This window comes from Colias eurytheme, chromosome 21 (assembly GCF_061535395.1).
Source record: "Colias eurytheme isolate Ceu_HAF_F1 chromosome 21, ilColEury1 Martin Lab GWU primary, whole genome shotgun sequence".
Taxonomy (NCBI): Eukaryota; Metazoa; Arthropoda; class Insecta; order Lepidoptera; family Pieridae; genus Colias; species Colias eurytheme.
The window spans coordinates 5,652,979-5,680,045 of record NC_143000.1 but is presented as its reverse complement, the minus strand read 5'-3'; the positions used below and the strand labels follow the sequence as shown (position 1 = coordinate 5,680,045).

At 33.6% G+C, this 27,067-nt stretch overlaps 2 protein-coding genes across 2 annotated transcripts; one reads left to right on the top strand and one right to left on the bottom strand.

The window, feature by feature from the left end:
- Positions 1-186: 186 nt before the first annotated feature.
- LOC149899144 (spliceosome associated factor 3, U4/U6 recycling protein-like) lies at positions 187-11,752 on the top strand. Its single transcript, XM_090114222.1, has 17 exons — positions 187-396; positions 612-730; positions 1,336-1,511; positions 2,050-2,221; positions 2,353-2,503; positions 2,657-2,733; positions 2,827-2,932; positions 3,437-3,646; positions 4,592-4,765; positions 5,042-5,153; positions 5,668-5,888; positions 6,401-6,680; positions 6,803-6,902; positions 7,388-7,508; positions 7,743-7,975; positions 8,297-8,488; positions 8,902-11,752. Exons 1-17 carry the CDS (start codon positions 292-294, stop codon positions 9,038-9,040), a joined length of 2,688 nt encoding a protein of 895 aa, XP_089970348.1. The 5' UTR covers positions 187-291; the 3' UTR covers positions 9,041-11,752.
- A 2,494-nt stretch (positions 11,753-14,246) lies between these two features.
- Positions 14,247-22,330, bottom strand: LOC149899143 (cardiolipin-specific deacylase, mitochondrial). Its single transcript, XM_090114297.1, has 10 exons — positions 22,040-22,330; positions 21,834-21,918; positions 21,490-21,672; positions 21,081-21,193; positions 19,874-20,012; positions 19,283-19,372; positions 18,318-18,843; positions 17,833-18,240; positions 16,399-16,534; positions 14,247-14,953 (listed from the first exon to the last, which is right to left on the bottom strand). The coding sequence occupies exons 1-10, from the start codon at positions 22,129-22,131 to the stop codon at positions 14,887-14,889; spliced, it is 1,839 nt and encodes a 612-aa protein (XP_089970423.1). The 5' UTR covers positions 22,132-22,330; the 3' UTR covers positions 14,247-14,886.
- Positions 22,331-27,067: the final 4,737 nt, after the last annotated feature.

The following is a 27,067-nucleotide window of genomic DNA, read 5'->3' as shown; positions in this document are numbered from 1 at the left end:
TGCCACGGGCGAAGCCGGGGTGGACCTCTAGTATCTCTATATACATAAAAATCATAGGTCATCTGTTGTTGTTCTATCCGAGTTGTATCATAAAATCCACAGATATAATCGCTCGATTGCAGTCAATTGTCCCTGCAGTTAAAAAAAAAACATTGCTTATGGCAGCTTATGTCAACATTTAGTGTCATTGGATTTTGAGTATCAATTTGACAGTTATTCCGCCATAGCGTTGATTCAGTGTTATCAAACACTAAACAGTAAATTAAATTAGATTTATTTGTATAGATTAATATGGCTATTGTAGAGGATGAAGTGCGGAATGGTTCTGAAGGAGAAGATGAAATAGAAGTCGTTGTTGAAGAAGATGATGGAGAGGTAGATTCTGATGATTCGGACGTAAGCATACCCCACATATTTCGTTATAATAAATCTTGCAACGGTTTAAATGTATCTTATGATTTTCTACAATGAACGTTCTACCTGATTGATGTGAAATTAACGTAAATAATCTTTTCATTAGATTGACTCTTTCGTCTGATAACTTTGTTTAGAGAATATTGCATTTGAAACATTCTACCTAACCTTCAATTCAATTAATTTAATTCTTATAGGATGACGACGATGATGATGATGAGGAGGCTTTGGAAAAGAAAGTAGCAGATTTAGAACGTAAGATAGATGAAGATCCATATAATTATGATGATCACATTAATTTAATTCAAGCTTTATGGTAAGTATTTTGAAGACACACATGACGACATATTTTTAAATAATCATTCACAGTGAAACTTGATTCATACAGTCAAATAAAATGTGTAAATGTTCTATAAAAATGTGAATAATGACAAGTCAATAACTGCGTTAAAAACAACCGACTTCAAACTTGCACTTGCAACATTTACAAATACAGACAAAAATGCTCATAAAATAATAACTATTGGGCCTATCCGAATAAAATTTTTATGGGACCAATTCGACACCATCCCGCATCGAACAAAAAAAGAATCACGTAAATCGGTTCAGAAACCACGGAGTAATCGGTGTACATACATAAAAAAAAAAAAAAAAAAACATACCGGCCGAATTGATAACCTCCTCCTTTTTTTGAAGTCGGTTAAAAATACCTACCTATTGTAATAACCTGATACAGACAGCCTTTCTAAAATGAAATTGCTGTATATGCAATAGAAATCAAGAAGTCCTACTTAGTTACTGGAGCATTGTTCATTTTATTAATTTATATTTTTATGTATATATAAAGGTTTTATAAAGGCAAATTAACTTAATATTATTGAGTTTGAAATATGAAGTATACTAATGGAAATGAACTTTTAGGGGTCTGTCAGAATTGGATCGCTGGCGAACAGCTTTTGATAGACTCCAGAAGTTATCAGTACTGAGAGCTGAACACTGGTTAACGAGGATACAAACGGAAGAATCTCTGGCTCATTCTAAAGAATCTAAAGATCATATTGCCAACTTGTTCAAGCTGGCCGCACTGGATTGTTATTGTAAGTACATAATATTTAATTTATTATTTTTTTTATATTTTTAAGCTATTGCATAGCTTTTATCTCTGACTTTGATCGCAGGGACCAAATGTTAAAATTCCATAACTAAAAAACCTAACACCCCCCACTCCAACCGGCACAGCGATGCGATGCTATGCAATATCTTTACTGCAGCAGTCCTCGAGTGATACACATTTTTTTTTATATAGTGAAGTCAGATTGTTTTGTAGATATTTGTCCCTTATAATATAAATGATGTGTAGTAAAAATAATCTAAAGTTATACAATCAATAATGTTCATGTTTTCGGAAGGTGACACCTTATTTAAGTGTTTATGTTTATTGTCATAAACATTAATTTTATTGAAGTGAAACTTCTTTATCAGGGTTGGACAAAAATTTGGTGTAACATTTTTGCGTTACGCCGTACGCGTGACATTTTTGCGTTACGCCATACTCGTGACATTTTTAAGGTCATAAAGAAGTTTCACTTCTTACGTGTGTACTCTAGTACACGCATACATTTTTTTTTATTTCAGCAATACCAATTCTAAGTGAATGGTGCTCATGGTCCTTAACTGCTGGTGAAGTTGAGAATGCTCGCACGCAGCTTGAGGAAGTCCTACGTAGGGCTGGTGCTGATCCACTCTCCGGAAAAATCTTTTGGGACGCTAAACTTGAAATGGAGAAAGCTCAACTGGAAAATATGAAGTTAGTTTCAGCTTAATATATTTTGGATTTTTTTTTAAATTCGCATGTATCATATTAATAAAAATAGTGTTAAAAAGGTCCTGAAATATTTATTTATTATTTATTTTGTTTTTTTTTTTTAATATGTGCAGCCAGGATGATACACAATATAAATCTCAAAGGAAGAGGATATTATGGTGTCTAGAAGAAACTGTTTCTAGGCCTCTTCTAAGGGGAGATGAGGCATGGCAACCCTTACAGGAGTTGGCTCTTGATTTATATGACCAAGAATATGTAGATAAGGTATAACTTTTTAATCTATCTCTGTTTATACTAATTATAAAAAAAAATTTATAAGCTTTTTTCTACAGCATATACACTTAGATTACAAATAAGACCTATTTCATAAGAATATTTAGTTAAGATATTACATTTTTAACATAGTTTTCTTTGTAGATAAAAAAACAACATGATGCAGCCATAGATTATTTGCAAAAAATAACACCATTTGAAGACAGACTATTAACGTTAGAGTAAGTATATAAAGTAATAATATAATGTCAGTTTTTTAGTCAAAATTTTCTAGTTAATATGTAATCATTATATATTTATTTATTATTTTTCAGAGAACCAGAAGAAAAATGTAAAGTATATGAAGAATACATAGATACAGTGAAGGAATTGTCTCAAGAGGAAAAGTATGCAGATTGTGACAGCAATGGAATTCTAAAAGTATGTTGGGCAATTTGTATAATGGTGACATTTGACTTTTTCAGAATGTGCAGTAAATTTACTTTTTCACAAGAAAATAAAAAAAATGTGTTATATAAACACATAAGAACATGATTTATCACGTCTATATGATTCATACTTGACATAAAATAATACATTTTCAAATCTCAAAGATAAAAAATATGGTGACCTTCTCTTCAACTACCATAACATGATGATTATAATATATAATATATACATTCGATGACGCGGTTGGCGCAGTGGTAAAGTAACTGCCTACTGAGCCGACGATCCCGGGTGCGATCCCCGGTCAGGGCAAATATTTGTGTGATGAACTCAATTATTTGTTCTTGGGTCTGGGTGTTATTATCTATATAATATGTATTTATTAAATATTATATTTACGTCGCCTAGTACCCACAACACAAGCCTTAATTGAGCTTACTGTGGGACTTGGTTGATTTGTGTAATAATGTCCTATAATATTTATTTATTTATATACAGGTCTTATATGAGCGGGCAACAACCGAATGCCTTGCTTGTGAGGGTGCACACACACTACTCCAAGCGTACGCGCGTCACGTGCAACGAACATCCTCAAGGGAGACAATCGCACGAGTGTTAGACGCGTGTGTAAGACGGTGTCCTAGACGAGCGACTTTCTGGATACTGAAGATGCAGCAGGCGGAACATGAAGAGAGGGAGTTTGATGAGGTGATAATTAATTAGTTATGATGTTATTTTGTTGTGCTTGGCAGATCTGGTGGTTATATGGGTGTAGCGACACCTCAAGTTTTTGCTACAGAACATATATTATACAACTTTACGACATACATAGTTTTTTTTTTACCAGCTGGCCAGTTGAGTAGACTGGTCGAGAATCATCCCTTTTTTAGGGTTCCGTAGCCAAAATGGCAAAAACGGAACCCTTATAGTTTCGTCATGTCCGTCTGTCCGTCTGTCCGTCTGTCCGTCTGTCACAGCCGATTTACTCGGAAACTATAAGTACTACAGTGATGAAATTTGATGGGAATATGTGTTGTATGAACCGCTACAAAAATATGACACTAAATAGTAAAAAAAAGAATTGGGGGTGGGGCCCCCCATACATGTAACTGAGGGATGAAATTTTTTTTTTCGATGTACATACCCGTGTGGGGTATCAATGGAAAGGTCTTTTAAAATGATATAAAGTTTTCTAAAAAACATTTTTCTTAAAGTGAACGGTTTTTGAGATATCAGCTCTCAAAGTCGTAAAAAGTATGTCCCCCCCCCTCTATTTTTATAACTACGGGGTATAAAATTCTAAAAAAAATAGAGGTGATGCATGCTAATTAACTCTTTCAACGATTTTTGGTTTGATCAAAGTATCTCTTATAGTTTTTGAGATAGGTTGATTTAACTGTAATTTATTATATTTGCTGCTACGGAACCCTTTGTGCGCGAGCCCGACTCGCACTTGGCCGGTTTTATAGTGGAATTCCACCTTCCTTCCATGGGAAGCAATCATATGTCGTCACATCCATGCGTGAAGCGGTGTCCACGGGCAACCTTTTATATTTTCTCTTTCTATTCACTGATTTTTTGAGTAAAGAAGAATTTTGATGTAAACATAGAACTAAAATAAAGGAAGTGACATCAAATTTGTTATTGCTCCAGGTGAAATCAATTTTCGAGACGGCACTATCAAAGGGTATGGATTCATACAAAGATGGTGAAGCACTGTGGCTCAGTTATTTGGAGTTCACTCGGCGAAGGACTGCATTCGATAATGAACCTGATGTGGAAAGACTTAGGAGAACATTTAGACTGGCGTGGGACTCTCTAGCTGAGGTAATTCATAATTTTAAATGTAAATATATTATTTGTCACGTATTTTATAGGTAATATTCTGTTAAATGCATGTTTAATGTTTATGGCTAATTAGTTTTCCAACAATTCCTATTGTATTTTGAACAAACATTGTGTAAATTGAAATTAGCTTTAGTTTTGTGGACTTTTATTGCAAAATCATTTTTACAGTTCTAACATAAAATGACATCATTATAAATAGTAAATTGGAGATTTAATTAATAAAATGTGTTTAAAAAAATTGTGATTCATTTGTAGGCTTGGGGTGATGAAGCCAATGACTGTGAAGTGCCGTTGTTTTGGGCGCGATTGGAGTATAGTCGGATGAATGACCCTAAACAAGGGAAAGAGATTTTTGAGGAAATATTCAGTAAGTTTTTTGCAGAATTTTTTGGCTATAAGGAACTATGAATCTATACAGATTAAAAAATTTGTAGTCCATGTGAGCGAAGCGGGTGCAAAGTTAATAAGTAAAAAAATTGGTTGTTTGTAAAGTAGGTTTACGATCGAGATGTTTACGTGATAACGTCTTATTGGTGGCAGCGCTCGAGATGACGGGAGACGGGAGATCGGTCCGTCTCTCTCTCATTATACCTGCGATCGCGCTCGTGAGGTTTTGGTGTGACACAAGTTTCTGAACGTGTCACCCGACTAAAACGATTTTAAAAACGTTATCACGTTAATAAATAATAGTGCGTGAATAGCTGGGCAAAGAAAGTTGTTTTTTGTTGTGTTTGTTAAAGCATTGATATTCTCCGCCAAATATGAAAAAAAAAATCATAATTAGAAACCTAATGACGCCTTTGACAGTTCGCGCGGAGGCGAGCGGAGGAGACGATGTTGCGTTGCAACATCTGCCAGATTACACTGTACGTTTGTTACAGAGTATGGCGAGAACAAAACGCTCTCCAAGTACTGGGAGGCGCTTATACACCTGGAGCTGGCTCGATGGAACGGTTCCGGCGAGCGGCGCCTGCGCGAGCTGCACCGGCGTGCGCTGCGCTGCGTCGGCGACTACCCGCCCGCGCTCGCCGCGCTGTGGACGCACTTCGAGCGGGACCACGGCCAGCTGCACACGGCGCTCGAGTGCGCGGACCTGTGCCAGGTGGGGCCGGCGGTCGCTATGGTAACGGCACTCGCGAGCTGTGCCAGGTGAGGCCGGCGGTCGCTATGGTAACGGCACTCGCGAGCTGTGCCAGGTGAGGCCGGCGGTCGCTATGGTAACGGCACTCGCGAGCTGTGCCAGGTGGGGCCGGCGGTCGCTATGGTAACGGCACTCACGAGCTGTGCCAGGTGGGGGCAGGCGGTCGCTATGGTAACAGGACTCGCGAGCTGTGCCAGGTGGGGGCAGGCGGTCGCTATGGTAACGGGACTCGCGAGCTGTGCCAGGTGGGGGCAGGCGGTCGCTATGGTAACGGCACTCGCGAGCTGCACTGGCGACTACCCGCCCGCGTGTATACATCTACAAAAGTATTATAATAAGGAAACGTTTAGCTTTTTGTTTGGTTGTAATGGGTAAATTCAAAATTAAATCGATCCTTTAATAATTATTACGACTACCCGATCCAACCTACCACATTTCAATATCGTAAAATTTAATTAAAAGCTTTATTGTAGGCCAAACTTAAAGAATGGCGCGACAACTACCAAGCGATGAAAGAAAAAATGACCGGTCAGAAACAAAAGGGTAAACAAGGGCAGGGTAAGAAGGGCAAAATGGACAATAAAAAGAAAGCAAAAGATACAAAAGCCAACAAAGGGAAAAGGAAATCGGATGAGGTTGCTGAAGGCAGCGAAGTGAAGAGGAAAAAGGAGGAAAATATGGAGGTGGAAGTGAAAGAAAAGGACGCAGATAGTGCGAGCGGTACCAAGAGGGCTCATGAAGATGATGAAGAAGGTATGTAATATTATTGAAGATATAAGTTATATTTGAACGTCGAAATCTAGATACACACATGCCTGATATATTTCTGTATTAGTTGTTTTTGAAATATTTTCTATATTTTTTTTTTATTTTAGGTGCTGAGAACAAACGGCAAAGGACACAGAGCGAGGAAAGTGCCAGAAGGCTCGGGACGAGAGAGGCTTGCACGCTGTTCGTTAGCAACCTTGAGTTCAAGTACGTTAAAAAATATTTTAGTTTTAGAAATGGTCCTATTAACGTTTGGTTCTTCGAGTCGGATTGATGTAATTTAAGTATGTTATTAGAAAATCTTTTAAACTATTGCATAGCTTCTATCGCGGGCCTAGAGCGCGGGGACCGAATCCAGAAATTTCGTAACGAAATAAAACCTCACGCTCCCCACTCCGACGGGTACGGAGGTGTGGCTTGAAGGCATAGCATGCAATAGCTTTACCGCGGCAGTCCCCGAGTGCCACACGTCTTTTTTTATTTTTACGTGGATAACTTTCAACGAAATCATTATTAAAGTGAAATAAACTTAAACTTTTAATAAAAGGACTAACATTTTTTTTTATGTTTACTTTTACAATCATTAATATAAAAATATGATACCCTCGAAAAAATAACTACATATCTTATATGCACACTTTCGAAATTACATTAGAGGAATAAAATAATTAATTATGTTTAATTGTTTTTAGAACGGACGAACAGAGCATTCGCGACAAACTGTCGGAATTCGGCAAGATAGTGTCTTTGCGGTTGAAGTCTGGTGTGAAAGCGTTTGGTGGATCCATATGTTACTGCCAATATGAAACACCTGTAAGTAGCGGTTTATTGTTATTTATGTATTTTTATTTTTCAAATAATAGTGTATGTGTGTGTCAGGTAATATTTACAGAATGTGGAGACATTTAATAAAGTTTTACACTTTACAAAACGAATAAACACGAATGAATGCTTCGATTTTAAGTTTCCTGGTTTTATATTTTACACACAATGAATAGTAGGTACTATAAAACTAAAAAGTTTAATTTTTTTTTATAAATTTCACAGGAATCAGTCGATGAAGCACTAAAACACGACAGAGCACCACTCAACGGTCGACCGATGTTCTTATCCCGGTACTCAGCAAAGAAAAGCACACCAACATTCAAATATCCAACGAATGTAGAGAAGAATAAGTTATTCGTGAAGAACCTGCCCTATTCGCACTGTACTAAGGAAGCACTCACTGAGATATTTGATAAGCACGGCGCTTTGCGGGACGTTAGGGTTGTCACTTTTAAGTAAGTTTTTTTTTGTAAGTTTAACACAAATTTTAATGATAAATTGAAAAACTAGTTAAAATGTGTTCGTCTTATTTCACTTGCCTTTACTGAATTTTGAGTAAATATATTTTTATATCTTTTTAATACTATTAACATTTTAACATACAGAATATGAGTATTCTGTAAGTTGTGAGATCTTTACTTCAAATAGAATTAAGATTAATCTTCATGAATGACAATAACTTTTTGCTACTTCACTATCAGTATTATATTCAAATTTACATAAAAGCAAATTTATCTACCTAACATAAAAAAATATATATTTTTATAACCCTCCAGGGATGGCAAACCCAAAGGTCTAGCGTACATAGAGTACGAGGACGAGGAATCAGCGTCTACCGCGTTAGACAAGACAAACGGGCTACAAGTCGCAGATAGAGCGATACAAGTGGCTATAAGTGCTCCACCACCGAAGAAAGACGACTCTACGGCCACGCTAGGGCTGCCAAAACGCGATACGGGTGGGGGCATGTAAGTATAAGTTTATTTATTAATTTTTATAAAGGGTTTTTACAGATGTCTAACGTAAACAAGAGCGATGATCGAGCGGATTATAATATTAACGCCCGCAATGGTAAATGTTTTTTTTCTTTGGTTTTTATTGAGTGTTTATGTAGGAAAACAGAAAAAAACATTATATTTAGGCGCGTTTTCTTGTGTTTGTTTTATTCATTCTATTATTTTATTACAAACTTTCGATCAATACTCAGCGAGCGTGTTCAAACTGAGTTGTTATGCTAAGACGTGTAACATTATTTAAATATTTGAAAAAAAAAATCAACTGCACATTAATAAATTTTACATTTATTACAATTTTTACATAATACTTGTGTTATAAGCACAGAGTAAAAATTCAATTCTAAATGAAAGACTATAATTTTCAGGCGGCGGACGCAACTAAGCAGCTTCATACCGAGTGTCCTCCAAAAACCAACAGCGAGCACTTCCAACGGGACTTCCACGAACGGCGAGAAAAAACCGCTCTCTAACACTGATTTTAGGAATTTGCTGCTTAAGAAATGAATAAAAATAAGAAATGTCGTAATTGGCAAGCAATCGTACGAACAACGTGAACAAATTATCATATGTATACGTAAGATTTTTTGTTTGAGAGGTGAAATATTTTATATTTACGAGCTGTCCTAACTGGCAAAAAATCGTACGAACAACGTAAGAGTTATCACACGTATAGATATGATTTTAGAAATATTTAATGCATTTTTTTATTAATATGCTCAAAACACTTGAAAGCAAATAATATATGATGGCAATTGAAAAATTAAATTTTTGTACGTAAAAATTAACGGCACAAAAGAATGTGTCGTTAAAGCCAATCGATTTGGTAAGTAGAAATTGATTCACATCATTATTGTTTATCTAGTGCTACACAAGCAAGAAAATGACAATACAATTTAATAAATTCAGAATACTAGAGCCAATGATTTTATTCATAATGGTGCTTTTATAACATAAATATTTATAGAAACATATAGGAGCAATGTCGAGATTTGTATGAAGTTAGAAGTACTTACTTTTTGTTGTAACATTTAGGGCCGATTTTTCAATCCCGAGATAAACAGTCTAATAACTACCCCTCGAATAGATTTATTCAATTATTTATCTAACTCATAACAGCTCGCCTATTTTTCAATCGTGATTTATTTGATGAATAACTATCTGACCAAATATTTCCATATTGGCAGCTCTGCTCTCGGAGTGGCGAAACAAACATATTAAATTAGTCAGGTTAGAGCGGGATAGAGTCAACTCTTGCAATTTGTCAACAACCGTCATTATGACTCACGTCAGGAGTGCATTTTAAGTTTGTCTTGTATTGCTCTTGTCTTCTATGATTGTTGATTGTTGTTTTGATTCGAGTAAAGAGTTTGGTTAAATTTGTGTTTCAATTTATATATTTTACGATGGAAACGACATACTTAAAGGCAGCGTTCGGCAAATTTTCAATGGCATGGTCATCAGTACTATCAAAAACATCAATTTCAATATGATTTTAATTGATAATAATTATATAGAAAGAGGTTTAATTGTTAATAATTCTACGCTCTATGTTATGACATACGAAAATATCCCAAATTTGACGCGTCAGTTGTCAACTCAAACGCCTAACCGTCGAATAGCGCGCTATCTGGCCGTTGGAGCGGCAAATAGATTTATTCCTCAAATAACGTAGTTATTCGATAGATAAGTCCTATTCGTCTATTGAAAAATTGAATATTTTTTTAACTGAAGAATAAAGTCTATCTAGCTGTTTATCTGGGCATTGAAAAATCGGCCCTTAATTAAGTTGTTCGTTCGATAACGTGCCAATTATGTCAAAGTCGTATCGAATCATTCGGGTATAATTGCATCAGCAATAAATTTTATATAGGCTTCATTTTAGCATATAAATAAACCCCAGTGTACACCGCACTCATGTATAATAACTATTTGTAGTCATAGCTTTACTTTATATAGTTCTATTATCTATTTTAATTTGTTTCGCGATTTGAAGAAAAAATTGCGCATATGTTATGTTTTACAGTATATACTGAAAATTTATTGATATTTGTTTCATTTCGACGGTGGTAAAATATTTTCCTTTTTCTGTATTAAAATTAAGAAGACTTCCAATTAAGAATATGAATGGGATCAGTATAGTGTTAATAACCACATTTGGTATAGTTTAAGCTTATGTTCGTTTTATTGCGTATATTATGTATACAATTCAAATCAGATTTCAATAAAAACAACATTTTCTTTAACTTTTAAACTGCTGTCACATTATAATGAGTGTTCTCATTATGTTAATATTTAAAATGGCTTAAAAATGGCTATATTTGGGATTATTATTAGTCTTGAACATTTTGATATAACATATTTGACGGCAATTATAATGAAAGTGAAGTAAATTGTAGACCACAATAAAATTTGGTAAGGCATAAAAACAGCATTTAAATAATTTGTTTAGCATTCATAGCTTTTACTTGCAAGACATCTTACAATGTGATTTTGTGTAACTATATGCCTCGGCAGTAGCTAATCAACCCTGGCGTTTTTCATTCAAGCAGATAAAAAAAATTGTGAGAGTGTAAATCTAATTATTTTAGAGCATAATGTGCGTATTGTGCGCTACTTCAAATGCTGAAAAAGTTGATTTTTAACAAATATTCAAGTTATAAACTCCTATTTAATTATCATTTCTAACCTATTTTTTAAATTAAACTTATATTTTTAACTTAAGAATAAAACAACTATAAATATACCTGAATGGTTTAATGGTTACTATGTAATACCTATGTTAAAAAAAATATGTAGGATATTTTAAATTTCTGTACATTTCGTTTTGGTTTTTAATAAGACTTATCTGTATCTTGTCTGAATGGAAAATTAAGGCAATTCAAATATTAAAAACAATTGATTTATTATCAATAGCTAGACAAAGTTGCTTTATTTTTAAAACTGTTTTCTACCTATCGTTTCAACTCAAACCCATTATAAAGTGACAGTTCTTTTAAACGTGAAAAAAAACAAAACAAAAATTTATTTGTAATAGTGTCTAAGTTTTTGTTTTCCTATAATCTTAAGACACAGTTTTTTATCAGAATCTATGAGTGCATTTTTAATATGTATAAATGTGTGCTACAAAACATGTGTGTTTGTTTCAAATCCAAACTGATTCCCGCTATTTATAACGTATGTCGTGTTACGTAATTAATAAAAATTGTTTTATACTTACTGCCGTTTTTTTTATTAAAAACCTACCTCTGTTTATTTAGTTTTATAGTAAGAATATAACTACCATATGTTTTAAATTCATATGTCTATAGATTATAGATATAACGGTGCCAAATAGTATGGAGATTAATAATAAAATATTTTTTTAACTTGAAATTTCTTTAATACATACAATCTTTGAATGTAGCCTTTTTACAAATAAAAATATGTAACTGTTTAGTAGTTTTGGCGTGATAAGCGAAGATGATACGGACAGACAGACAGATCTATGTTAGTACAGAATTCAAGCTATTACAAGTAAAAAGATTAATTTATCGATGATCGATCATAAACTAAATTCTCTGAAGCTCATATGCCAATGATATACTAATGTGGCCATATCTTCGCAGTTTTCGGGGGTATAATTATTTTCCTGGTAACATGTTAGTCTACAGCATGCGAGAATAACAGCTTGAAGTATTTCTTTAGCGCTGGGATCTTTATCATTTACTTCCAATTCTGAAATGCGTTCTAGGGCGTGCTTACAGACTGCCTCTACGACAGGTTCACGGTCTGCCGGAGTTTTATGGGGTGACTGCGTACGAGTGCTCAAGATTTGCATTTGTTCCCTCTCCGTACCTGAACAATCCGACGGGCTCATGTTTAGATTATCTTGTGCACGATATCCCACTATTTTAGAAGCTGCCAGATAGGCAGTTTCGAGAATTTTTGCTTTATTGGTTACTTCGGAAGCCTTGATTACGTCAAGGATGTAAAACATGTTTTCACAAGCAAACTGCGAGGCTTTTACTTCCAATGGATCAAGGTCATTATTTTTGAAAATGTCGGTAGGATATTGAGTGGAAGTAGATATTGTAGACGTTGGTGTAATATGAGCATGCCGTTTACCACGACGGCCTTTTTTTCTTGATGAGGTTGATATAGCTTCCCCTGGCGTGTTCGGATTCATTGCTTGATTTGCAGACGTTAACTGCATGCTGACTTTTGTTTTCTCGATTTCTTGTTGTTCTTTTCTTCGCGCAAATTCATGTAAAGATTTAATAACTCTGGTCAATTCATAACTTAGGTAAATCTTAGCAATGGGGTTAAGATCCCCCCTTTTGCCTGAAGATGTAGGCTCCGAGCACGGTGTCTCATAGTTATGATTACTGTGATTTCCTTGGTAGTTATTGTTTCTTACACTCCTTTTTGACTCTCGCCACGGATCAATTTGGACTCCGTGCATGTTGAGTAGTTCCGTCACACCCCATATACGTTGCATATTTTGCGTCTGGTTTAAGGCAACCTGAAAAATGATAGGCCGATCGCTGCTGGCATAAATATTTGCATACTTAGGGGAAAACCCGAGTTCGCGCAAGCCCTCAATAACTTCTTCGGGAGCAGTATTACTAGGAAGTCCGCGAACTCTAATCTTAACCAATTGGTCACTGGGTAACTCATGCTCAATTATTTCTATAGTTGCGGAGATTTCTTTAAGAAAGCGGTATATTGCTTCAAATTCTATTTTAGTTTGTGTCTGGAATTGTATGCCCGAACTACAAACACGTGCGTTCGGACAACGCCCAAAACTTTCTTTGAGTATCTTTAAATGGTGGGCCCAGTTTGGTACGTAGTTCACAACTATAAATGTGTAGGCCAGATCGTTATTCATTTTTACGTTCTACGTATAAATTAAGCAATTATACGTTCAAATGGTTACGCCACAGACTAATAATAATATACTACGTGTTACGCCTATATTTACTAAGCACACTGTCTGCACTTCAAAAGAGATACACACTCTGCACTAAGGAGAGTAGGACTAAAGTTAAATTACTCTGTCTACTGTTTATATTGGCTGACTAACCTTAAGTCCTGCATACAAATCGTTTCTAAAGATAATCTCATACGCAGAAATGTTATCACTTATTATGACGGCTAAAAGCATATAAAGCAGTGTCGCCTTGTTTTGTTAAAATAAAGGTTCGTTATTCAATTAAGGGAATGAACATTGTTATTATAATCTGGATAACAAAGAACTAAGGGGAAATAGAAACAAAAGTTACAACTTAATACCCTTGTTCTTATCTTATCTGTACCTATTGTTGTCTAAGTTCTCAGAAAAGCTATCACGTCTTAAATAGTGAAAATGACTTATTGTATAGATTTGATAGAATCTAGTGTAGATGGTTTATTTAAGATTATATTCCAGTAGCTTGTAAAATACCGATTATTCCGAAACAAAATACAAACCTTCGGTCGACAACGGTAAATAAAAAATCTACACTAATATTATAAAGAGGAAAACTTTGTTTGTTTGTTTCATGTAATGAATAGGCTCATAAACTACTGGACCGATTTTAAAAATTCTTTCACCATTCGAAAGCTACATTATCCACGAGTAACATAGGCTAGGTTTTATCCCGGAAATCCCACGGGAACGGGAACTATGCGGGTTTTTCTTTAAAAAGGCGGGCGAAGCCGCAGGCGGAAAGCTAGTAAATAATAAAAACGATTTTGAAAATAAAATGTATATTTATACATGTATAAAAATACAATTTACACTATACAATCTCAAAAGAGATCAATATCTTATATAATATACATAATATGAAAAGTGTATAATAAAACACAACGGTTGCTCTATATATAGATAAAATTAATTCTCAACAATCAACTAAGAGCTTTGTACTCATAAACGTGAATAAAATTTTGGCCAATATTAACACCGATCTAATTATGTTTGGGGACATTTCATGTTACGCTCTACAACAAGACTAGATCTAATTACATAACGAATTAATAAAATCAGCTATGCTATTCATTCAAAAACTTGAACCTAAATCTAACTATATTATTTGGAAAAGAGTACTAATGATAATAAATATGCACAACATGTTTAATGCATTGTATTTTAACCTTTACTGATATATTTCATAACAATAATATTACGATGAGCTATTTATTGCTTTGCGAAGATAGTGCTAAAGCCAGATAGCTTGTCCTAAAGATATGGCACTAGCTACCAACTTTTTATTGTTAACAATTTATCACATAAATCTCACTACCTATTTAAGCTCATACAAAAATTTAGTTAGAATTTAGTATCTATCGATTGACAATAATTTCGCCTAATTCCAAGTAGAGATATGTTATCATTCAATGTGTTTCCCGTCTTGCCATCTCTTCTTCGACCGCTCGAACGCTTCTTTAATGCAAGCCCTGGAAAAAAGAGAATGCAGGTTACAAGGATGATTGTTTAGTTGGATTCTTGAAAAATAAATGTTACAGCGGTATAAAAAAACAGATAATATTTTGAATCATATCATAAATTTGCTCCGTGACGATGAAAGAAACACAAACAAACACTTTTCGTATTAGGAATGCCACGTTGTTTCGTAGGTAGTAGTTTTTTTAGTTACGAGTAATAAACATAAATCCATCCTCACAATCTGCCGCATTGATAATATATTAGTAGGACAGAAATTCTATTGAGTATTTGTTAAACAAAGGACAATACCAAACTTAGTATGGGAAGTGGCGTTATTTTTTTTTAAAGCGGCCATCGAATCTCTTGTAATCTCTATTTCTTTCAGACTGTATTTAAAGGTATATACGTCATGTCATTGTAAGTTTTTCTGCGGATGCGTTCTAACGAATACCCGCGGCTCCGTCAATACAGCGGCACGGTGGAACACAGTGGAGTTTAGTCGGTAGGTCCCTGCATTCTGCAGGGTGAGTCCGACATAACCCAGGGCCCTTTCCCCGAGCGCTCATGTCATTGTAAGTTTGATTTACTGCACGATGGTCGCCCGAAAATAAAAAGCCGCCATATTCTGACGTTGGCTTCTAGAAATTAAAGTGGTTTTAAATAATATAATGAATAAATCGATTTTAAAATCCGTTAGTATTTAATTTCGAAATGTATAATACTCGCGTAAAATCAAACGCAATAGTATAGGAGGTAGCAACGTTTTCGAGAGATAATTATTTTAGAACAGGTGGCTTTTTTATATACTGTCCCTCTTGCTCTTTCGGTAAGAGTCCGATAGTGGTTGCGTTTATTAGTACGCATCTTATCTGCACAGGTAAAATCCTTAACTTTTAAATAATTTTCTAAAGCGTAATTCTTAATTGCCTTTAGATAGATCCATCAGACATCAATTTGTTATTGTCAGGTATTTTTGTTGTTTTTTAATTATGTGCCATACGCAATTTTTTATTTTGTTTAATAAAAAATTTAAAGTATTTTAGAATGTCTGTAATTTTAATATTATGTTCTTTAAACATAATATAATCTAAAATTAATTAGCCAGGCGTTAATTCGATTGTTAAGTATTAAATATAAATAAGTAAAGTAAGGAAAAGTAATACGGTATGATGTTTGTAGTTTTGAGAGTGCAAGAGAGATAGAAAGCGACAGCAGCGCATCGCATCGGTTAGTCCACTAGTGTTACATAATAGAAAATTTTCATATCAATCATAAAACCAACTATTCTAAAATTCTTGTTTTTCAATTGTTGCTAGCTCTATTAATTGGCTTTTTTGTTTTGTTATTTCTTTCTATGTAATGTACAATAATGTAAAATAATGACAAATTTTGTGTGTGTGTGTGTGTATGTTACAGTTTGTGAATATGTATGTCTATGTCTTTATGTAAATAATACCTAAAGAGTGACTGGTGCAATATATACGCGGACACGTGTCCCGCGTCCACGTATCGCACTTCCGCGCCGGGCCAGATCTCCTCCAACGCGCCGACGTCTTCGCGCGGTACGTACGCGTCGTGTTTAGCGCACACGGCTGAAATGTACGAGATTAATTATTACTTATGACTGAATGAAAATTATTTATTGCACATATATTTTAAAAACATAAAATACACAAAAGAAAATTAAACAGCAAAAGGCGGCCTAATAAAAAGGCTCAACATTAAACAGCAAAAGACCTTATCGCCAGCCAGCGAGTTCCAGGCAACCCTAACAATAAAAAGAGATAAAAATACTTATTTATTTATTTTCAAACGACCCGCCGTGGTACCTTCATAATATAAAACCAATGCATATAACATAAGCACTCGGGGATATCATTATGAAAAAATTATTTATTTTTGTAGTATTTTTGAGATATTATTATAATAGACAATATACAACAAAGAACTGGACTACAATAGCCACGCTCAATATTGTCCGAAACAACTCTGCCCACGTGTGTATTGAGCAGTTTTGTAATATATAGGATACAATAAAGTTTTAACTTTACTGTCTAGAAATAAGGTATCTAATAATTTGCAATTTAATGTTTTATACACCGCCCAGATATTTTTGATCTTTTATGAGGCGATTGTTGGCGAAGTTTAGTGGCTTATAATACGCCATGATTTTTTGCTCAGGAAGATTACATATTGAAAATTAAGCTGGGTTTACAATACAACAAAAGGCAGTATTATCGCTATATGGTGATTATTTTAGATAACCTAGGTACTTAACTTAATTGTTAAACAACAAAGAACACAATTTTGGGGAATTTTATTGTAAATGTAGGTAGATTTATGATATTCAACGTCACTTAATAACGTCATCATAATGAAATAATTCATTTTTAATTTAATCATTCATTCAATTATTAACAAGTTATTTATTTCGATGAAAACATTAAATAATGTAATATAAATTATTTTCACTGCATGCAAGTATGTTTGGGGTACATTATATTCTAAGTAATGCAATGGTCTGATCTACCCTACCTTCGAAACCATATGTCGTGGGTTCGATTCCCACCGAGGGCGAATATTTGTGTGATGAACATCGATGTTTCAGGGTCTGTGTCAGGGTGATAATTGTCTATCTATAAGTATATATATTTAAAATTACATGTATGTTTATCAGCCATTTTTTTCCACAACACAAGCGAAAAGCTTAGTATGGGATGAGATCGTTCCGTGGGTGAAAAATATCCTGAAATATTTATTTATTTATTTATTTCTGTATTTACAACCTAATAATAATTTTTCGGGGTTCAGTCAATTTTTAATTTTAATAATTTAGATTTCTATAGTACCTAGATAGAGAAAGAAAAACTATAACATTTATAATACTAACCTATAATTAAAGACGTGTCGTACGGAACCGAGAAATTACTCAAATGCGTGCATTCATCCATAATGCCCCTCATGAACTGTAGCGCCTCTCTGTCCCTCCAGTGGATCTTGCCTATGTCTATCTTCTTCCCGCTCGATTTCATGAATGGCAAATTTACCCATAGATCTGATGTAAGATCCGACACATTCCATGATTTCCTTTCTGGCTTTGATTTAACTTCTACAATTTCTTTATTTTCGTTTGTTTCTGTTTTGGTACTGTCAGTTTTTTTCAAACTATCAGTTGTTATACTCTCAGAGGTTGTTACAGCATTTGTTAGTACTTCTTGGTTAGTACTGGATAAATCTGCATGTGGTGTATATTTTTCTTGAGTACTGGGTTGTTCTACTGGCGATTCTATTTTCGTATCTGTAAATCATAATAGTTGTTATTAAATTAGGAAAAAAAACATTTTTTATTATTTATTTATTTAACCTATAACTTACCGATATTCGTATTACATTTGAGCAGTGCCTCCTTTATCCTATTTTCAGTCAATTTATTTATTATATCTATATCCTGAGAATCCAATTCGAATTTCTTATTCGATGTCAACTTATTGTACAAACTTTGGCTAATTTTCTGTTCGTCTAATAAAACCTTTAATTCGTCATTCAAGTTTTCCTTTTGAGCAAATGATTTCACTAATTCATCTACTTTTGTTTCTTTTCTTTTGCCTTTATTTTTTGAATCATCTAATTCCCCAAATTTATTGCTGGCGGCACTGTTTTCTTTGTAGGTAATATCTAAATTGGGATATGCAGGATCTATCGTTACTTGCTTAATTATATCAGGGGTGTTTCTTTGCAGCAAATTATCCATATTTTGCGAGTAAGTTTGAGCAAATTTCTTCCCTGCAAGGAATGCTTCATCCACTATTGTTACCATTTTGGAAAGTTTCTCCCTATAATTGCCATCTGATAAATATTGATCTTCTAATAAATCCCAGTTTATTGAATGCGACATAACACCCTGTAATATTTATCATAACGATTACGAAATATTTTATCAGTCTGATAAAGGCTTATCAATAGTAAATAATATTTTATAAATCAATATCCATTAAATGCATGACAACAACTTTATTGTTTTGCATATTCTCTGTGATGAGCAATATAAGATATTTAGGAAGATATTGAAATTAGACTAAAACAATCATTTTAGTCACAATTTTTGGCAACATGAAATTTATAATATGGTATTGGAAATTATTTGATAAACAACAAATTGTATATTATTATGGACTAGCCGCTTGCCCAGGTTAACGAGGGATAAATAAATGGTCTTGTAGCATTGTAACTAATTGTAAAATAATTTGTACAAATATTTGTTTTTTACTTAAATCATTAGTTATGAACAAAACATTTGTCTTCTTTGTTTGTACTTTCAGTTTTGTTATAATATAAATTACCTGAAGGAATACAGCCGATGCGGTTGACCACGAAAGGCAAGGCACTAATACCAAAGGCTTAGGCCAATTTGTGGCGGCTAGTGACGCCATCTTTATAAAAAATAAATAAATAAACACACATTAATATCATTGTATTAGATTTGAAGGCCCCCAGTAGCATTAAATATTATACATAAAAATATATCATTATCTATTTTTAACAAAGAAATATACTTAATTAATAAATGTAACTTAACTACTCACATTTGAAAAAAAATATGAACAGAAAATAAGGTAATTTGATATTTTGAATTTTCAATTTATAGTTACTTACCTTTACTGGTAAATATTAAATTAACTATTAATTAAAAACAAAATATGTATTACATAATACATTTTTTATATTGCTGTTAATATAATATTAAAAAATAAGGTATAATTAAATTAGTTTTATTTAAATTTATGTTGGTTAGCTTTATCCCTCCAAAATTCGAACACAACTTAATTGTATAACTATAAAAACTGGTATGTGTAATTAAACATAATATTTTGTCTATTAAGTGGTATTCGAAAATTCGATTGGTCGATTTAAAACAAAATTCAAATACCAACATGACCACCCATAGACAGGCCGGTAACCCCGAGAGGTCCGAGCCCGTTTCGCTCACACCAGTGAAACAATACCAAAGACTCTAGTATCAAACAGCCGCCCATTACGAATATGTCCGACACATTGTGTAACGAGGAACGCCTGAAAATATTTGATGTTAATAAGAAAAAATTAAATAATAAACAATTAAAGGATTGTTGTTTGAAGTGAAGTGAAGTCTTTAGGCGCATTGAGAGTAAAATTTCAAGATCACGTCATGGCAATACCGTGACGTCATGTAGTAAGGCGACGACTTTGGTATCTTTGAATCTTGCCAAAGAAGTTTCACTTCGGACATGTGTGCACAGCACACACGCTCCTTTTAAATGAAATCCTTTAATTGTTTATTTTTTGTTATTTCTATTATTTGTAGCATCAAATGCATTTTATAGAATAAAATATGATAGTAAAATGATTGGTGTTATCTATGATTTTGTAATGAACTGTGATAATTTTACGAGATACTGTTTTTATGATAACTTCATACCATTGTTCTTCAGAACAATACTTAATATGCATTTAGAAAGCTTGTGAGAATCTAACTAGATTGGTAAAAAACTTCTCTTACTTTAAAAAAAATGTGTGCAAGTGTTGTTTAGTTTTTATGCTTTTAAATGAATTATATTTAATTAATAATTTATCCAATAAATTCAATAAATATTCCTCATTCCATTTAGAAATTGGCAGTGTTATTTAAAATTAGCTGTTGAGTGCCAAGAATGTGTCATGATAATTTTATTTTATATTTAGAAAATGATGATTAAGTAAATAGTAATATTATAGGGAAGTGCCAAGCATTTCAATACAATATAATAGTCATAACGTAAATGTAAAATATGAATAAAGTATGACAATGCATTTATGACAAATAGTTGTGGCTCTGTGGTGAAAATCAAGTTACTTAAATGTCCTGTCTTTGGTTTCCAGTACTCTAAAAAAATCTTCAGAATATTATATAGCAAACAAAACAAAAACTTCACATCTTACAGGAAAATACATATTAATCTTAATTACTACTTAACCCATTGACCACCGAGCGGCCCGATCGGGCCGAGACACAATAGATTTTCTATTGTGTCTGTGATCCAAGGACTGACGGATTAATTACACTCATGATAATAAATGCTGATATTTGTTATAAATAGTTTTAAATGTTTTGAACTCACTTACACTTGATCTGTAGGTTTGCGTAGACCATAGAATGGATTTTCAAGGATTATCCCACCAATGCCAGCTTCTTTTAGTAAAGGTTTAACCATCAAATTTCTTCTTCTCCAGAAATACTAAAACATATTTTATTATCATTTATTTATTGTCTCAAAATAGTTATAAAAATCACCACCTCCTTCGTACAGTGGTAATACACATTAAATAAAATAACAAAAAATAGTAATCAAAGTCTAGATTAATAAAAAATGTTTAAATAAATTTAAATTAAAAACAAATTTAAAAATTATGTTTATCATATACTTGACACTATAATCAAATGCATCATCATATAATTATTTTTTGTAATAAAAAGACATCAAAAATTTTATGTAGGTAGGTACTGTATTAAAAAATAAAAATAAATTATTACATGGTCTCCAGTCCCAGCAAGATGTAAACAAACAGGTTTGCATGTTGGTTCGGGCCATTGAATGGGAAGTAACATCTGGAAATGTGCTTTTTGTGCTATTTCTGGCACAATGCCAGGCAAATGCTTCTCCAGTGGCGTTACGAAATAGCCCTCCAGTAGCCGACAGTCTGACAAATTCTGATCCTAAAATAATACATATACTTGTTAATGATCTGAGTATTCATTTGAGATTAACAAAATTGTATTAAGCCTTGAATATTTTGTCAATAAATTAAAATTAAGTTCTAAGCATTAGCAGCTCGCAAGCGTTCAATTCATTTTTTATTTTTTGTGCTAATACAAACCTTTGTGATAGTAACAGGATAATCCCTTTCCACCAATTTAAAACATTCATCTCGATTAGACACAACTTTTCTGAATTCAAATAACCTAAAAAACAGAAGTTGTAAATTAAAGTTTGGTTACAAAAAGTATATGTATGCTTTGATCTAGAGTTTTCTATGTTATGGTTAGTTGATAATCTAATATTATCAATTATTTACAGCCTTACCTGCGCAAGTTTTCAGGTTTTCCCCACCCTTTAGTGAAAAACTTTGTTAGGAGTATGCTACGATAAACTGCATCTAATTTGCTAGCGGACATTTTTCGTAAATGGGCGGTAGTAAAAGTGTTATTTATTTTATAATATAATTAGAATTTGCGTTGTTCATTATCCGTCATTGTATTTTAGGGAAAAATCACAAGGTTGTCATGTAACAAACATGTATGATGGATGTCAATAGTATAATATTGTCAGTGTCAACAAAATCAGCTGTTGATACGGTGATGTTTCAGTAATCGTTCAAAAATATATTTTCCATATAATCTCGGTTATGTAATCTCCCTATAATCCATATTTTATTATCTCAAAGGTTATCAATACATTACATTCAAGGTTTTATATTATAATATGCTAATATGTCCTAAATAATTAGAGGTAGAAATATGAGTTCATACAAAAATTAAAAAGAAAATAATTATTAATGTATGTAGTTTATAATCCTTAACATTAAAAAAAGAAGGAGGAAAATATCTCTTTTCCACAAGATAATTCCGCTTTGGATCTCTATTCTCTGCCAACGTGTACGATGAAGAAAATATTATGTAGATCGCTGGTCTATTCTTATACCCGGATTTTTTTTTTTGGGAATACCATTGAGTAATTATTATAGAGAGGACGAACGACTAAACTTATCATTTAAAACCAACCAATATAACAAAAGAAAATGGTTTGAGACGATTGACTCTAACTCGTGTTAGAAAAATTATAGTAGCGATGGCCTCTCTACATAGTAACTCAATGTTTAAGCATGCAAAAATTTTTGCCATATGTTTTCATACGAGGTTCATCAATTTTGTTAGATAGATTAATCGAATATAGAAAAATCAAGTAGGTGGATTTATAATCCATAATAGTTTGATTGAACGATTTTATCTTTTATAGATAAAACGATTTGAATATGAATTATATTTACATGATTTTATAATATTATTTATCATTTATCAGTCATGGGTTTTTAAATATCACATTTTGAGGACGCATATAGAACGTATTTGAATTAACAGCATTATGTAAAAATATTATCCGCAGTAGGAATATTTTTAACGTTTGAAAGTGTGAAATTTATCCTATATCAAAACGCCACACGCGGTGGTGGCTCAGTCCGGGGTTCGAGACGGCGCGGGCGAGTGCGGGAATTAAATTGGTTTTAAATCTATTTGCGCATGTTTATATAACTTCACCACTGCAAAACGGTGAAGGAAAACATCGGTAGAGTTCTAAGAGACGAACGGCAAGTTGACGGCATCCGTTTTTGCCTGTCGACAGGTGGCGACGGCTGAAGTAGCCTCTGCTCTGCCGTTCTCAGCGTGCCGTTCGTCTGTAAGAACGCTTAGGAAACCGACATGTCGATGAATCAAAAGTTCGACGACATGTGACATCTGCCAACCCGCACTTGGCCAGCGTGGTGGAGTATGGCCTGTAGCCTCATAGGAGGCCCGTGTCCCAGCAGTGGGAACATAATAATGTAATATGGGCTGATGAATGATGAATGAAAACGCCACAAAACAAATCCTCATGCAAGTTTTAGTCTACAAGTATTATCAATAAATTTGTCTATACTCTATGCTATTGAATTAGCAAGATGCGACGAAAATAAATTACACCTACATAATATGATATGCTTGTTTAGTAGGTACCCGCATTTACCTACTACGGTTTTAAGTCATATACGTAGGTACATTAAATTGAGCCGTGAGGCGTCATTTAATTAACTGCCTGGATGATATATATCAGCATCGTGAATTGACTGGCTGATGTTATTGAGGCTATTCATTTAAGAGGATAGAAATGCTGTTCGTCAATTGTAACGAGCTTAAGATCGGAATATTTAAGTAAAATAAAATCTCTATTTATTTGAATTATCTATAGAAAACGCAAATAAGCTATGAGAAAATATCTAATATTGTAGCCTGTAGCCACAATGATTGTCAGGAGGTATAGTCCATTGAATAAAAAGTTCTAGAGTGCGTGAGTTAGTAACGTAAGATGTTTCTTCAGAAATATGTCAAGAGTCCCTAGGTTATAAACATACTAAAACCCCAGGACACTAGGAGGAGCCCCGGAGTGGGGGGAGGGGGAAAATGGGTCCATTTTTTCATTTTTCGCTTAAATCTCAAAAACGGTACATGTTAGAGAAAAACTTTCAAGGAAAAGTTGAAAGGCCATAAAATTATCTACAAGTTGTACCTCAATCATTTTTTCCTATACCTATCCTACCGTTTCTGAGTTATACGCAGTAAAAAATGAATTTGGCTCAAACAATTTCCCCATACTACACATCAATCGATCAAAAAATATTTCTTTCTTCCAAAAAACTCAAATGTGCAACTTGTGACCGGTACTGATAGATTGCTCTTAATTAGGTCTATAATTGGTTAAATAAACACATTCCTCCATGGAAGCCTTTAGGAGGAATCGATTGTCAAAATATTATATTAGGGCAGTTTGAGTTACTGAACTTGATATTTTTATTTTTTTCTTCCAAAAAACTCAAAAGTGCACCTTGTGACCGGTACAGATAGATTGCTCATAATTAGGTCTATCATTGATAAAAATACCAGATTCCACCACGGAGGCGTTTACGGGGAATTGAATTTTATCAGGGTAGTTACGATACTTGAACTTTTTATTTTTTTTCTTCCAAAAAACTCAAAAGTGCAACTTGTGACCGGTACAGATATATTGCTCTTAATTAGGTCTATAATTGGTAAAATAAACACATCCCTCCATGGAAGCCTTTAGGAGGAATCGATTGTCAAAATATTATATTAGGGTAGTTTGAGTTACTGAACTTGATCTTTTTATTTTTTTCTTCCAAAAAACTCAAAAGTGCAACTTGTGACCGGTACTGATAGATTGCTCTTAACTAGGTCTATGATTGGTAAAATAAACACATTCCTCCATGGAAGCCTTTAGGAGGAATTGATTGTCAAAATATTATAGTAGGGTAGTTTGAGTTACTGAACTTGATCTTTTTATTTTTTTCTTCCAAAAAACTCAAAAGTGCAACTTGTGACCGATACAGATAGATTGCTCATAATTAGGTCTATCATTGATAAAAATACTAGATTCCACCACGGAGGCGTTTACGGGGAATTGAATTTTATTAGGGTAGTTACGATACTTGAACTTTTTATTTTTTTTCTTCCAAAAAACTCAAAAGTGCAACTTGTGACTGGTACCGATAGATTGCTCATAATTAGGTCTATCATTGATAAAAAAACCAGATTCCACCATGGAGGCGTTTAGGAGGTATTGAATTTTATTAGGGTAGGTACGATACTTGAACTTTTTAACTAGCTAACCTAATAAAATTCAATTCCCCGTAAACGCCTCCATGATAGAATCTGGTAATTTTATCAATGATAGACCTATTTATGAGCAATCTATCTGTAATGGTCACAAGTTGCACTTTTGAGTTTTTTGGAAGAAAAAAAATAAAAAGTTCAAGTATCGTAACTACCCTGATAAAATTCAATTCCCCGTAAACGCCTCCGTGGTGGAATCTGGTATTTTTATCAATGATAGACCTAATTATGAGCAATCTATCTGTACCAGTCACAAGTTGCACTTTTGAGTTTTTTGGAAGAAAAAATAAAAAGATCAAGTTCAGTAACTCAACCTGCCCTAATATAATATTTTGACAATCGACTCCTCCTAAAGGCTTCCATGGAGGAATGTGTTTATTTAACCAATTATAGACCTAATTAAGAGCAATCTATCAGTACCGGTCACAAGTTGCACATTTGAGTTTTTTGGAAGAAAGAAATATTTTTTGATCGATTGATGTGTAGTATGGGGAAATTGTTTGAGCCAAATTCATTTTTTACTGCGTATAACTCAGAAACGGTAGGATATAGGAAAAAATGATTGAGGTACAACTTATAGATAATTTTATTGCCTTTCAACTTTTTCTTGAAAGTTTTTCTCTAACATGTACTGTTTTTGAGATTTAAGCGAAAAATGAAAAAATGGACCCATTCTCCCCCTCCCCCCACTCCGGGGCTCCTCCTAGTGTCCCGGGGTTTTAGTATGTTTATTACCTAGGGGCTCTTGACATGTTTCCGAAGAAACATCTTACGTTACTAACTCACGCACTCTAGACCTCCCTTGGAGGGACTCATTCGATGGACTAGTACTTAGGTATGAAGTCAATCTAAAAATTAATGTATCATTTTCTTAAAATTTCATCTGCTCGACAAAAAAAACTCCAGATTTAACCTAACATCATTATGAGAGATTATTTTGTTAATTAATTTGTAATGAAGACTGAGAGTATCGTTAGATTATATTATTTAGTCGACTTGAATTATTGCACGCCTCATAAGCGAAGCGTTGAGGTGGGTACTACTGTCACTTCGCGCAAAACATCTGATTTTTCAAACTTAAAATGTCTTTATGTATCATACATTGCACTTGTAAGATAATACATACACACACATATTAAGAAAAAACACTATTTTTAACGTTCATGATATTTTTGATGTCATTTTTGTTATTTAAACTAGTTAAAAAACAGTTTAAAAAAGTTCTGTCTTGGACGTCCGTGTGTCTGTATGTGCGGATCCTTTTTCTTGTTAACACGATAGCGACCGAAATACTTTACTAATCGAGTCTTTTTTTTTCTCTTACGCTTGAGTATGCTCAGGAATAGAACCCTTTCATTTTTCAGGGTCTGATTCGATGTGGTTTAATTGTTATTAAATAAACAAAAATAATAATTAATAAATATTTATTAAAAAAAATTATGAGGCGTGCACTTTTGGATTTTCCAAATTATTTAGGTATCTACCTACCTGTGAGAAGGTAAATATTTAATAAATACAAATATTATTAGATAATTAAAAAATAATCATCGTTAAACTAAGACAATAATTTCCTATTATTTTTTTATAGCTACATCATTAACAGATGCGAAACATTAAACAAGGTTGATTATTGATAAAATAGCTTACGTAACCCGTATGTGGGTCGTAT

What these genes read in the sequence shown, in the direction of transcription:
- LOC149899144 (XM_090114222.1), top strand. Translation starts at nt 292, where the DNA reads ATGGCTATTGTAGAGGATGAAGTGCGGAATGGTTCTGAAGGAGAAGAT. An exon ending in GGCCGCACTGGATTGTTATT is followed by an intron (nt 1,512 to 2,049) that starts GTAAGTACATAA and finishes TTTTTATTTCAG; the next exon opens with CAATACCAATTCTAAGTGAA. An exon ending in AAGAGAGGGAGTTTGATGAG is followed by an intron (nt 3,647 to 4,591) that starts GTGATAATTAAT and finishes TTATTGCTCCAG; the next exon opens with GTGAAATCAATTTTCGAGAC.
- LOC149899143 (XM_090114297.1), bottom strand. Translation starts at nt 22,131, where the DNA reads ATGTCCGCTAGCAAATTAGATGCAGTTTATCGTAGCATACTCCTAACA. An exon ending in TTGCTGGGACTGGAGACCAT is followed by an intron (nt 21,194 to 21,489) that starts GTAATAATTTAT and finishes AATATGTTTTAG; the next exon opens with TATTTCTGGAGAAGAAGAAA. An exon ending in CATCGGCTGTATTCCTTCAG is followed by an intron (nt 18,844 to 19,282) that starts GTAATTTATATT and finishes TAAATATTACAG; the next exon opens with GGTGTTATGTCGCATTCAAT.